The sequence below is a fragment of the Tupaia chinensis genome, unplaced genomic scaffold, assembly GCF_000334495.1.
Source record: "Tupaia chinensis unplaced genomic scaffold, TupChi_1.0 Scaffold000086_1, whole genome shotgun sequence".
NCBI classification, from domain to species: domain Eukaryota; kingdom Metazoa; phylum Chordata; class Mammalia; order Scandentia; family Tupaiidae; genus Tupaia; species Tupaia belangeri.
In genome coordinates, this window is record NW_006159548.1 from 2,353,992 (window position 1) to 2,369,046 (window position 15,055).

Here is a 15,055-nt window from a genome sequence, read left to right on the forward strand (position 1 = left end):
CCCCAGAGCAGAAATCAAAGAAACAAATTAAACGCTCCAAAGGATGAAACAGACGAGTTTTGCTTTGTTTTTAATCATAAGCATTGACAGGTTGATGTTTGTTGTTTAATTAAAAGGATGGGATTTGTTTGCCTGAAACTGGCAGGTTGTGTGTGATGAACACCTGCCAGTTCTGCACAGGCAGAGACCCTCATCTGTAGAGCCGAATGTAAAATTCCTGTAGGTCTTATAACTGCAGCAGAGCACGGCACCTGTGAGGTTCCTCATTAGTATGACATATTTTTAAAAAGCTCTTCGTATTTTTCCATATTGCAAAAACAATACAAATTCTCAAATAAGATTCAAGGAGAGGGAACCAGCAGTTAGCGTAATGGTTATATCGCTGGACTCCCACGTAGTCGACCGTGGTTCTCGTCCTGGACCCAGTGACTTAAAACTCACGCCAGGCGCGTGTGCGTGAGTGCCCAGGATCCCGAGAGGAGAATGGAAGAGAAGGGATTGCGGCGTGATCATCCCCCCTGGGGGGGGTGATTTCTTGCTTTCTGTCTCTGTGTCTCTCTCTGTCTGTCTGGCGAGTGCACGCGCCCTATAGCAAAAAAACTCTGCAAAAAAACTCTCCAAAAAAAGAGTCAAGGAGAGAGAATCTGAGCTATTTTTGGGGATGAGGGAAAGGGTTTTTGTTGCAGAATTATACCATAAGATATATTATCTAAACATGTTCATGGCTGTGACTTTTACTGGGATGATTTTTGTTTTGTTTTGTTTTTGTTTGAGGACATAATGTCCTCCTTACCTACAGTCATCCTCTTTTATGGGCTCCCAGTTCTGGGCACTGTAAACCTTCTTATTCTCAGTGATATAGCTGGGAAGGAGAGGGAAGAAAGCATGCAGAGACTTTCCAAGGATCTATAAGCCAACACTTGCCACCTCACTCCCAAACCAATTCTCTGCCTGTCCCTACCACAACATGTTCAGAAGGCCATATGTACACCGACTCTGCAATGTGACTGTAAACATACCCTACACATTGTTAATATGCTCACTGTTCCAACAGATTTTTGGATAGAACTTAATCTTTCCAAAAACGTATTCTTCGGGGCCAGCAGGTGGTGTGGTGGTTAAGGGTGCTGGACTCCCACACGGCTGACCATGGTTTGAGTCCCAGACCTGGCAGCTTGCTTTCTCACTTTCCCTCCCCCTCTCTCTCTCACTCTGTCCCTCTCTGATCAAATTAAAATAAATACAAAAAGTTAAATCAAGTAATTCTTTAAAAAGAATGTCTACTTGTTATTTCCCATAAAGCCTGTTTCTATTTTTCATTTACTATACCTGAATATTGGAAAGAGAATTCTCTATTCTCCTAGATTAGAATGCTGAGTCACCCTTGATCAAACTCTCTACCCATTCAAACATGGACCTGATCACAAAACCCAGTCAGTTCAATTTTCATCTCTATCCAATTTGTCTCTGTTCTCTCCTACTTACCTACTTTAGGTCCTTATCAGCTTAATTTAGAAAACTTGCAAGGAACTAAGGATTCAAATGAATGACAGTTCTGAGGCACTTAACTGCCAAAGCAAGAAAGGTAGTTAGGCAATTACCGTGACAACTAGCAAGCTACTGCAGAATATGCACAAAAACCCTGCTGATAAAACGCTGTAGGGTAAGAAACAGCTTGCTTATGATTAAAAGTCCACCTGATGACATGCTGTCGGAGCAATTTATGAAGACCATAGTTCTCAAATGCATTTCTATGTAAGTCTGAGCTTATGTATTTTATGCCTCTTCCTATAACTCATTAAGAAGGACCGCATATGACTCCTAAAATAGCATTTTTTAATTGATCCAGGGAAAGCATTATCATATGGTACTTTACTTTTCATTTATAAATCAATATACCATTCAATTCCCAGAATCCGTTCAACTTTACATTTTAGAAGGATGGAATAAATTATAAAAACTTATTCTTAATTTATACTTGGAAAGTATCAGCCTATGAGAAAGCTTGACTAGTTCTCTGACCAAGAAGTTCAAAGACCAAGTGAAAGGCTGCAATGTGGTACTTCCTAAGAAAGAAAGCTACATTTCTAACATACTGGGTTGTGGGAAAAGTAATAAAGCATATTAGCATAGAAAAACATAGAAAAATACGTCATGACTTTTCCAACAACTCAATATATGGTTACAACTGAAGAGTAGTCACAAAGAAGGTTAAGTGGAAATCTCCCACAACTCAATTCAATCAGAGGTTCATAAATAAGAAAAATTACTAAGCTCATATTAAGGTTGAATCTTTTGAATTTATATGTTCTGACTACAAAATCATTTCCCTATCATCTAAAAGTTCCATAGGCATTAAACATAATATTTCCTGCAGTTTTCATATTCTAAGGGGAAAAAAAAAAACTCTCTTCTTCCTGTAAATATCAATTAGTGAAAGGTATCAGGGCTGATATTTACAGAAATAGATTCCACCAGAAACTTAAATGAGTAACAAGGTACAGCTTAGTAAGACTATAGTTCTGACAGATGGAACCTATGGGAGGGCAGCCATAATATACCAAACATCTGTACTTTTTGGCAGAAATTGAAAGATTTGAAGACACAGAGAAGACAAATGTAGATACCGGAGATTATATATGAGGGAGGCTGGTAGCTGGGGATGGGTAAGAGGGGCTCAGGAAAAAAAGTATTTAACAGATCAAGAATGTAAGGTTCTTTGTGTACAGCAGTGTTCTTGATTTGATTATCACACACTGCATGCATGCTTTGAAAAACTAAATTGTATGCCATAAAGACTGATAGCACTTAAATGTAAAGAAGAAAATATAAAATAAAACTAGAAAGAAAAAATTTTTTAAATGAATGTTAGCTTTGACTTTGAATAAACAAGATAAACCCTTGCCAAAAACAAAACCAAAAGAACAGATATTTATTGCTTCAAAAGGGAAACCTAGATATTGATAATACATAATAACCCAGATGGACAAAAAAGGCATTGTATCCTATGCCATAACCAGGCTTCTGATTTAGAATATTTTTAAAACACAAAAATATAAGTGAAAATTAAGAGTAATGTATTCACGACATGAAGGCAAATAATGTCTAACCGTTCAACTTTAGCAAAACATCCTACTATTCAAATCTTTTGTGCAAGATAATTGAAATGAATAGTTAATAAGGTGGCATCCAGCATTGAGTAAGTACCCATCATTGAAAGTGGCTACACTCTGTAATTTGCATAAATTATTTTTGATACTTATACAAATTGTGCAATATATTTTAATTCTCTATTCACAGAATCTAGAGAAATTAAGGTTCAGAAAGATTAAGTACTAATTTAAGGCAACAGAACGAGGTGCTATTGCAGAGCTATTATTCACACCAAGCCTAACTGCAAATCTTGTGTTATTTCTGTAATGCCAGTGACCATCTAAGCTAGGCACGCCGTTCATAATACTGTATTTATTAAGGCAGTCCTATAGTTTCAAATCAGAAATTTCTCAAAAATATTCAGGTTGTGCTAATTTTAAATTCATCTCAAACTGTGCTATTCCATTCGTACAGCATTTTAAGGGAAGCATCTGAAAATCAAACAACTATTAACTAGATAATAATTTTCAAAAGACATTCTTGAAGATACATTATTGCTACATTAAGATTATTTATCATTCTGACATTTCCCTCAAGGAAATTTCCTTATCCTTAATTCAGAAAGTAGGCCTGGCAAAAGCAATATAGACTTTATGAGATTTTGGTAAAAATACAGATTTCCAAATTTCTTTTCTTCTCCATTAAGGAAACTTCTGTATCAAACATAAAAGACTATCTCCTGAATATCAAGTTAGTTTCAGATTTTATTGAAACAAATAAAAATAGCAAACTTTCATGTGCCATAATTTCCTTGACTTTACTGGTTCCAGCCTTCTTTGAAATAAAATTCTACAGAAGAATTTCACTCATCGTCTCCTCTATATAGTAAAATGTTTTGCAAAACATACCTTAAAGTTAAATACCATAATTATTTTCAAAGATATCTATCACACTGGTCTTGAAACAAAACACAATTCTTTGCCATGGCAATACTTCTCATTCAAAAAGTTTTAAAATAACATTAATAATGTTATGGTTTAGAAACTTCTGGAAAACACAAATCTTTATTTTTGTAATCTGGTCAGTAAATAAACAGTGGCTGTTTTCAGATTGAAAAAAAAAAGCTAGAGAAAAGATAGTTTTAATGTATAGTTCTTAAAAAGAAGTTAAAAATAACAAATATCTTGGGAACGAAAAATGAACTGGGATAAAATAATACCCATGCCACATATTCCTCTATGCATTTTTAAAAAGGGAAGCCGCAGTTCATTATTTATAAATATAAACTTCCTCTGCTACCTTTGCATTATACAAGAGCACATGACAATCACATTCTCTTAATTGAGGGGGTTGTTTTCATCACATCTCAACATTCTGTTTGGTTATGAAGGCTTGTCAAAGATGCTTACCTCTGCTGTGTATGTCTTTGGACAGGTCGATGGGAGCCCGTTCTAATGCTGATCTCTTGTAAACAACATGAACCCTTCCTTTGGCTTCTTCCATCTGCTTCCCTCTTTCCAAGGGTTCAATGAAATATTCTTCATTATCACTTTTTATCATTCCAGCCTAGAGAAAGCATAAAATTTGTTAATAAAACAAAAACAAAACACCTATCATCTTCAGCTCAGAAGTATGTCCTTTGAAATGGCAAGAAGACAATTTGTGAAAGCTGATGTTTTTTTCTTTCCATGTTTGGCTATTAAATTTAAAATAGTTAAGCTATTATTAAGTATCAATAATTCATACTACATGAGAATTCATTTGTGATAGGAGTTAGAAAAATTATATAAGGTAGAACACCTTGTATACATCTCATCAGACTGTTTTTTTGAGAGAGAGAGAGAGATTTTTTGCTGTAGGACATGTACACTTACTGGAGAGACAGAGACAGAAAGCAAGGCGAGATGGCCCTAGAGGAGATGGCCATGCTGCAATCCCTTCTCCTCCATTCTCTTCCTGGGATCCTGGCATACATGCACACACACACGCCCAGCATGAGTTTCAAACCATCGGGTTTGGTACTCAACCCATGGTCAGTCACATGGGAGTCCAACACCTTAACCACTACACAACCTGCTGGCCCCAAGAAGTATATTTATTAATATATAGTCTCCTTGGTATTTTATCTTTAAAAGAAATCTTATGGGACACTTAAACTCAAAAAAAGTCCCTAATTTCCCATAATAACCCATTGTAGCACTGCTGTCCATGCGATGTTAAATATTTTTCTGAAGTCATTTACATCTTCCATAACACTAAGGTGGGAGACAGGTAAGATACTTCCCTCAGTACATCAAGTTAGTTTTGTCTTTTAAACATTCTCTTTAAGCTTCTATAGAAACTCCACATTCCGAATATGTTCTAGTTTAAAGAACTAGCACATATTTGTCCCTATCTTAATCTAACTTGAGATTTTATATATGTATGTGTATATACCAATGTGAATATGTATGTGTATATATGTATAATTTTTTTCATCTTCAAGCTTCCTCCTTCCACACTGAAAAGTTTATCTTTACATTCAGTTCATTCTACCTCTCTGTTACCTTTCTGGCCTTTTTTCATTATTTGATTATTTTGAAATCTTCAGGACTATGTCCAGAACTATAACTGAAAACAAATTATTGTTTTGTCTTAAATGTTTTCTTCCTTAAGTATCAAGTCCACATTATAGTCAAATAGTTGCAGCTCATATACCTACTCCAAAGAGCATACATTAATATGCAGTATCAATTTAAATATCAACATATTTATTTAAAAACAAAATTGAATAAATAATGTGTTAGTGTGGAAACTAATTATTTTAAAAATCTATGGAGACTTGCAAAAAAGGTCATAAAAAAAGTTTTGGTATAAGTTTATTTTAGTCCACAAAACTTTGAAATTATTGATAGTTTAATAATGCACATTTCCATGAACTTAGTGAAGACCCTCTGTATATTTCAGATTTACAGTAAGTCAGATTTAGAGGTAACCCATATGTTTTTCCTGAGACCTTTAGCTAACTCACATATGACTCTCAAGAAAACTAGGCAAGAGAGAGGTTTCTTACCCTTTCTGGGTGTTGATTTAGTATCTCTGCCATTATGGTGTTAAGCAACTCAGAATTAAAAGTTAAGTACCCCTGGGGCCAGCAGGTGGCATGGTGGTTAAGGCACTGGATACTCCCACATGTCTGGCCATGGTTCAGGTCCTGGACCTGGTGCCTTGCTTTCTCACTTTCTCTCTCTTTCTCTCTCTCAATCTGGTGAAATTTAAATAAATGAATGAATAAATAAAAATTTTTTAAAGTTAGGTACCCCCTCACCAAAGCGTACATATTTTTGCAAATATGCTTTGCTCTGACTGTAGTTTTTCTGGTGCATTAAAATCTGTCCTTTTCCAATATGACTTCTACCATCAGGTCTGGTCTTCCCCTTCTTTTCCTTTGGAAGTTTCCAGGGAATTCTTTAAAGCTATCACATCTTTATATGCCACATCTATATCCAATTTAATGTTATTTACATACAAACAGTCCCTGAAGCTATGTTATCTTTAAAAGAAAACATAACCACAGATCTTTACCATACTTGCTCCTTGCCCCATGGAACAAACTGCTAGCCTTCACTTAAAATTGAGCAGGGCCAGTAGGTGGCGTGGTGGTTGAGACACTGAATTCCCACATGGCTAACCATGGCTCAAGTCCCGCACATGGTGGCTTGCTTTCTGGTTTTCTCTCTCTCTCTCTCTCTCTTCCCTGCTCTCTCTCAGCTAATAGTAAACTGAATAGGATAATGATAAAATTAAATAAATATTTTTTAATTGAACAGTAGGCATTCAGTAGTAAAGCTGATTTTCCAGACACACATTTCAATATTTGAATTCTTTTTTCCAACTACTAATTACTTTTTACCTACCCTTGAACTGTGAAATGCATTGTATTTTTCATAAATTTCTCATTAATTCTTCCCTATTCAGAGTTGTCCTACCATCATTGGAATCATCTCTACAATTACAACTTTCAACAAATACAACTTCCAACATCTTTTTCATGATTTTCAATATCTGCTTAATCTTTCCAATATTGTAATTTCATATCTCTTATCACAGTTATTTTAACAGCCACTGCTTTTGTGCTTCTCAAGCATGGATGGGTTAATAATATCCAGAAAACACATTCAAATTAAGCACAAACACAGTAAACATATAATAAGTTAATAAAGTAGCACGTATCCAAGTCTGAAATGTCCAGTCTCATAGGTAAAGCCATCTGTGGTAGCAGGAAACTTAACTGGCTTTATCTTGGAAACACATCTTTGATACATATGTAAGATTTTGAGTTGAAGTTGGTCAGCACGGGAGTTCCAGCATTTCTCTTTATCCCAGCCTTTTCTTTGCCTCAAATCCATTCAGTCACCATGTTCTGTAAAGTCTTTCACATTCATCTTCTAACCTCCTATTTCCAGGGACACTTCCTGAGTTGCATACTTCATCATTGTTCATGTGGATTACAGAAAACCCCTATTCTGAGACTTTCTATACATCATAATGAAGCTCCCAGATAAGTGCCTGGCTGTGGGTACAAAGAGGACCCTGAAGCATCAGACTCCTGAGCAAGGGGCATGGCTTTTGGGGTCAATTGAAAGTGAAGGAGGTGTTAACGAGGATTAGCCCATATGCCTTTGGAAAACATTTCTCTAAACATCTTTGGCAAACATTCAAATCTCAAACCCCATGAAGTTACTTTCTCCAAGTAAGCCATAGGCAAAACAAAATTGAGCATAATTAAACCTCTCCCTTAGAAAGCAAAGAAAATGTAAGTCAGGTTGAGGAAATACTAGCTGCGAGGCACGAGGCTCGAGCTGGTTTCTGTGACCTCTAATAACTTCCCTGACAAGAATTTGGGAGTGTCCTTTTATTTATTAGTTTAAGCAAATCTTGATTAAAAAGAAAAGTAACTTTTGTAAAGCCCTATACTAGATACCATAGACTTCTCAAAGACAGCCCTCCACTTGATTAAATCAAGTCAACTAAATAAAATGCATGCCTAAAGTTATTCAACAAGGTGTTAGAAAAAGTCCAGAAAGTAAGCGAAATGGCAGTTGAGTCAAATCAAGGGACCTTTCTACCCACCTCAATCTCACTACACAAAGCAAACCATCAGTACGAGCTATTAATTCTTCATCCCAAATCATCTAGCAATTATTTCAGCTCGGATCTCCCTAGTCAACATCATGATAAACCTTCACTGTGGCCACTGCTACTGTTTGCACTGTTCCACATCCTCCCGTAGCACAATGGCCGAAATGTCCCATTTCCATCACTGTATTAACTTGGACAAACTAGCATGTGGTTAGCAAAGGGACAGAGCAAGTAAAGGCTCAAACCATTCGGCATTTCCTTCTTGCTTTAGGACATTTCTAGGCTGGCCAGGAGGAATTCCTGCTCTGCACATCCATGCAGGGGTCCAGGCTAAAAGTAATTCTGCCATTTCAATATGGTTCCCAAGGTGGCCCAGTCAGAGGGAAAACAGCATGAGGAAGTCCACCAGGGAGATTTTAGGAGTAAGCCCTTGTCATAGTATTTACCATTTCCACTTACTTCCATGGCAGGATACAGTTACATGGCTCACTGCCAACTGGATAGAGAACCAGGAAACAGATTCTGGCTGTGTGCCCAGGGAGAAGAGACAAATGGGTTTGATGAAAAGATGGAAGTCTTGACCTCAAATAAGATCATGTTGCTCCTTTGCTTGAAACAGTTCCATTGCTTCCCATTGCACTTAAAACCACACTTATTACTAGGGCCTCAAGGCCCTGCCTATCAACCTCAAGTAGTGCCACCCTCTCTGCACTCAGAAAGCCCCAGCCTTAGGGATTGTGTTCAGTTTATTTTTCCTTTGATATTCCCAAGCTCCTTAAAGCCTCAGGCCTTTGAAAAGCTCTTCATTCTGCTTAGAAAGCCCTCCTCCCACCACTCTACACTGGTGATTTTCCCCTATTAAGTATGCCTAGGACAGTTTTGTGTGAAAACACAGGTTTAATAAAATAAAAATAATAACCTGTATTTTCAGATAAGACTTCCCCGTGCATACTTAATAGGGAGAATATCATCAGTACTAATAATTAAATATTGAAGGTTCTTTTACCCACTACGATACTCACTTGGTGGTTACACATTCAAGCAATATTTTGGAAGCTCAAAAAGACCATGCATTGCCACACATTAATTTTAAATAACTATTACTTCTGCTCTGAGGTCTCCATAGTTTTATTTCACAGGATTCATTTATTACATATAACCATGAAGTAACTTACAGGAATAAAACTCAACATGTATAAAATAAAAGTCTCAACCATGGCATTCTAAGTACTAGGATTGCCAATAATGCTGCCAGGAATTTACCAGTTTTAAATTAAAACTTAGAATTTTTCAGAAATGTCACACATAAGATGATACATGTTCCTAAGAGATTCTGTTTAAACAGATGCAATCACCTTCTTAAAAAAAATTTTCCAGAGGGTGCATGCACTTGCCTGAGAGACAGAGAGAAGAAAAGTAAGAAAGTACCCCCAATGGTGAAAGACTGTGTAAGTCAACCCTTTGAGAGATTTTGTCCATGATGTTGGTGCTTTTTTTAGTAATTGACAAACTATTCAGAAGAACAGGAAAGGAACTCGGAAATGAGTTTCAAGTTCACGTTGTGTTAAAACTTTTAGAGCAGATTCCTCGTGTTTCTGGACATGTCCCATTGTGGTTACACACATAAGCTTTGCTTTTCCCCTCAGGGTTAGTGACAGAAGGACTGATCCTCACTCATGCCCACTGGGTGGGATTGTCCTAATGAAGGCTTTCCAGTGACCTGTGAAGGTGCATCGGGTGTTCCAGTGTGCACGATCGGCTGTGTGCTCTTCTGAGGAAATAAACAAGGCCCTTTGTCTCATAGTTACTGTGCTCTAACCTTGTGAAAGCTGTCTGGTGTAAATAACACCCATTTAGAAATCAAAGACCATTTATGTTATGGAATACTGCTTAAATAATGGAAAGCTGCTCAAATATTGGCTTTCTAAAAAAAAAAAGGCATTACTGTGTTAAATTTAGACTGTTGGTAATGAAATATCAATAAAGTTGGTTGCATGGACAATTTCAGTTACTACAAGAAAGAAAGAGAGAGAGAGAGACAGACAGAGAGAGAGAGAAGGAAGGAAGAAAGGATGGACAGACGGACGGACTCCCAATGGGTCAAGGTCACACTGTAATCCCTTCTCCACAACTCTCTCCTTTTGGATGTTTTCTAGTCACCATTCTAGTACTCCAACCATGAGTTCGGCCATATGGGGTCCAGATGCCTTGACCACTAGGCCACAAGCTGGCCCCAGTCATTTTTAGTACATCATTAACATTACTTAGTTAACAAAGTATTAAGATAATATTTTATAAATTTCCATTATAACACAAAGCAATCTACATTTACCATTCAACTCCCATGCAACAACACAGAAGATATTTACTATACTTCTCAAACTATTTTTCTAACTTTAACACTGATGATATTTTGAATTTTTTTTAATAATTACTTGTTTTATTTTATTTATTCACTCATTTATTTTAATTTGACCAGAGAGAGACACAGAAGAGGAAAGAGAGAGAAGGACAGTGAGAAAGAAGCCACCAGGTCCAGGACTCAAACCGTGGTCGGTCTTGTGGGAGTGTCCAGGACCTTAACCACCACGCCACCTGCTGGTCCCATATTTTGAATTTTTTTTTATGTGTAGTACAGCATTAACCACATTATATGAGATGTACTTCATTTTGTTCTGATTACTTATTCACAGAGGCCCTTTGATAGCATTTTGGAGGAGCTAGTTAGAAAACAATGATCTATGCTAAAAAGTCAGCAGCTTAATTGCCCTTTCATCTGGTCAACTCTTGCAGCTACATCACCCAACTCTAATACTGCCAAGAACCTAAGTCAGATAGCCTCTGAGAATGGAATTAGCTCTCACAAAGGCCATGCTACTTACTCACGAGGAGGGGCCCTCACAGCCATATATGACACCCAATTCCAATAAACGAGGTTAGATGGCTTCCTAATCCTCACCAAAGTACAAATGGCAAAAGAGAAGAAAGGGTGTGGGGTAGAGAGTTTCGGATGAGATAATGTCTATAAATACCTTTTATAAGCTGTAACGCCCTGCAACAAGCATAAAACACTAGCCTTTACATGAATACTAATAACCGTAGTCACCAAAAAACTAAATTGTGTTTAATTTCAAAGTCCACCTAAGAGACATTTTAAAAGGAGTTCTTTCAAAAATTACGAACGTTTTCTTAGAAATCCTGTGCCAGATATTCTAAAAAACTTATGCCATGGAAACCTTCCGTTTTTTTATTATGATACCTCAATGTCTTTTCCTGCAGAACTTCTCCAGTCTGCTAAGAAAAGAAAGTCAAATCTAGGTAACTCTGGTATGCCATGAAATATGTACCTATATGTAATGTGTAATTGCAGCTGAAGCTAACTACATAGCCATCACAGGGTGCTAAACCGGTTATAATCTTATACTGTAAATCAGAAAAGCAGTAATAAGTTTTACATGTAGTATCTGTAAGAGACACTGAGATGTTATATTAATGTTGTATGTGTGTGTGGCAGATAATAATATAATACCCAAGAAACAGCAGCATTAGAACTTTATGGCACAACCACATCATCTTAGTTCACAAAGTTTTCACAAAAATACATTTTGAGAATCACCTTTTGGGATCCAGCAGTTAGCATAATGGCTATGTTGCTGGACTCCCATGTAGTCGACCGCGGTTCGCGTCCCAGATCCGGTGGCTTAGAACTCACACCAGGCGCGTGTGCGTGCATGCCCAAGATCCCGAGAGGAGAATGGAGGAGAAGGGATTGCGGCGTGACCATCCCCCCTGGGGGTGATTTCTCGCTTTCTGTCTTTATGTCTCTCTCTGTCTGTCTGGCAAGTGCACGTACCCTATAGCGAAAACCTCTCCCCCCCCCAAAAAAAAAAGAAAAGAAAAGAAAAGAAAAGAAAAAAGAGAATCACCTTTTTTCTGGGTTGTTTTCTCAAATATTTATTCTATTAATGTACCAAGTAAACACTTGCCTGGTTCCCACTCTATCATAAGAAGAGACTGATGTCATTATCTGATGATGATTTCTAAATCTTACCTAAATTTCAATGTTATCCCCAGAGTTTCTACAGAGGAGGTGCTGGGACAGGAAAGGCTGAGAAGGACTGGAAAGCTAAATGAGCAATACTGATATGAAGCTGTAGTTAAAAACCAAAAACACCATTTCTCTACTTACATTAAAGAAGCTTAATTATTTGGATGATTTGGAAAAAAATTTATGCAGATTAAGAAGTAACCAAAATACATGCAACATGTTACTGAATTCCATAAAGTATTCCTTTATTCCAAAGCCAGCGAAAATTTTTACTCCTTTTGCATTGATCTATTTTCTATGATACTCATCATTGTCAATCTTGTATTCCAGTTATTTATATCGACTCTGCTAGTGCCTAGAAATTAAGAGATTGAATAATGTCTGAAAAATGTCAGTCTAACCAAAATGTAAATCTGATTAAATGCCAGATTTACATTTGGGTTTGGCTAAGATTTTATTCAGTAGTGATCTTTCTAGATGGTCTCTCTCTCTCTCTCTCTCTCTCTCTCTCACATCTAATATAATCCCCTGCAAACTGATAACATAAATGTGTATTTGCAGAATCCCCTTCATGAATTGGGCAAACACATCCTCTAGTCCGGCAGGTATGATAGTTACACACAAAACGATGCCATCCCACACATGATTTTATTGCTAAAGTAAATAAACCTAACCTCCATTGCAGCACTAGATGTCACCATATTAACTCCTTAATTAGAGAGTATAGCCTCCAACACGCTGCTGCCTAATTCTTAATAAAGTACAGGTTGCCAGAAATAGTAATAAAATTCTAGGAAGATTTCCTGAAGGCTAAAGGATGTTCTAAACATCTAGTCTAATTCCTTTCATTTTCCTCAACCTCTATGATCAGACCCTCCCTCCACTAAACCATGCCACAGTCGTTTGGGACCCCACTAAGATACCCTTCATTCAACTCCATTAAAACCTTACAACAGACAAACAAACAAAAGTTAAAAAGTAGGACTGTGATGAAAGAGACCACACAAAAAGAGGCCCAGGAAGCTCTTTTTTTGGGAAAATTTCACAGATTTTTAGTAACAGCAAGTTTTTCTTCTAAATTTTATTTTATAAACACCATATATTATGTAACTAATGAGTATTTGTGAGAAAATGGCGTCAGCTCTATATTCCACCCTTAGGATAATCTCGTGCCATAAATCCTTAGATACTAATTTTTTCTGGGACACTTTTTCCTTCCCTTATTTTCTCATTTTGCTCACTTATTCTATTTTAAGCGTATTATTATACGAATGTATATAAACTGGCACATATGCGCTGACATATTGAAGGAAGTACTTGTTACAAGAAGTATAAGCCCCACATTTTAAGCTAAAATTGAAACAATATTATGGCTCAGTAAATCTGAAGCAAGAAAGCATATTGTTCTAGGAATATATAAGATTACGAGGAGATGTATCAGCAAGGTTTAGCAATATCCACCACTTCACAAAATTATGAGGATGCATCTTACCTCACTAAGGTTCTATGAAAAAGTTGAGAATGTATAAAGCATCATTTTTATCATTCTCAGAAAAATGGGACTATTCCTATCCCCAACTCTTGATTTTCTTTAAATTCTCTATGACTCCCACTGTATCATGATCATATAAATATAAAATATATAAAATGTATTTATTTAGATTTCAGGTGCTTGACTCTGTGTGGCTGAAAATTCCATCTATATTAATAAATGCTTATGCCCCAGATCTAATGTACTCTCACTAATCTTGGCAGGAGGCATATATGAACAAAATAGCATGTTTTCTGTTATCCTCTTGTTGCTTCGGAAAACATAAATTAATTTGTGTAAAAAAAGAATAGCAACTTGAAAAAAAACTGAATCGAAGCAGTCATCTACTCTACTTCCTGTTTAGTTTGAGCCTTCCTAAAAATTCATTTAGGAGGCTGGAAATAAAATCATCCCTTTTATTGTTTTGGTTTTTTGTTTGTTTTTAGAGGAGTTTGTTTATTATCACATCACAACATAAAATAACCTTACAAATGCAGTAATCAAAATTATAAACCTTGCCCATTGCCAATGGCTATGGCCATCTTAAATGCATAATTATAAAAGTGTAGTCACCATCATGAGTGTCAAAGCATACTGTGTATCTGAGCACGTACACACACACCTTTAAACCATTGTGCAATTAAATACTTCCTGCAGATATCTCACTGGAATCTCACATTCACATGCTATTGCATTATGGGCTGTGCTATATTTACAAATACTACTCGAATCAATTATTTCTGCTATTTATTAATAAACACTACATAATTATAATTATGTTGGTCTTGAGTTTGGTTTTAATGTGCTATCCTGAATTTCCATATGAGTTGGATTATAGTAATACTTACTTTAGGTTAAAAACCAAGTAAATACTATGAGCCCATAACATCAAAAGCAGCAGCTAGGATGTACTGTATCCTCTGGTGAAATATGAGCTGAGAGTATTAGAAAACTTGTCTACAGTGGATTGCGATGGGCATCTGGACTCATGGACTATGACAGGGCATAAGGTCAAGCTGACTCCAACAAGGCAGATCTCACCACTCACTTCTATGGTTGGAACAACTGGAAGTTCTTCAAAGTTTCTAATTGAAATAACCATTTTAAAGACAATTCACTGTATATCCACTACAGGATATACAGTGCATTCTTTAGGCAGATGATCTGCACCCTCATGAAGGTCTGTGGAGAACACAGAGCTAACTGAAGCAAGAAAAGGAGAGGACAGCCAGTTGGGGGAAGTGTGGCCAACTTTGTGGGGG

At 36.7% G+C, this 15,055-nt stretch overlaps 1 protein-coding gene across 2 annotated transcripts in view; it reads right to left on the minus strand.

Moving 5' to 3' along the window:
• ADAMTS3 (ADAM metallopeptidase with thrombospondin type 1 motif 3) overlaps positions 1–15,055 on the minus strand; it is a 294,220-nt gene that overhangs the window by 164,746 nt on the left and 114,419 nt on the right. For both annotated transcript variants that reach the window (XM_027769729.1, XM_006142907.3), the window contains exon 4: positions 4,503–4,659. In XM_027769729.1, the coding sequence (XP_027625530.1) occupies positions 4,503–4,659 (157 nt within the window). The remainder of the gene's footprint in view (positions 1–4,502; positions 4,660–15,055) is intronic.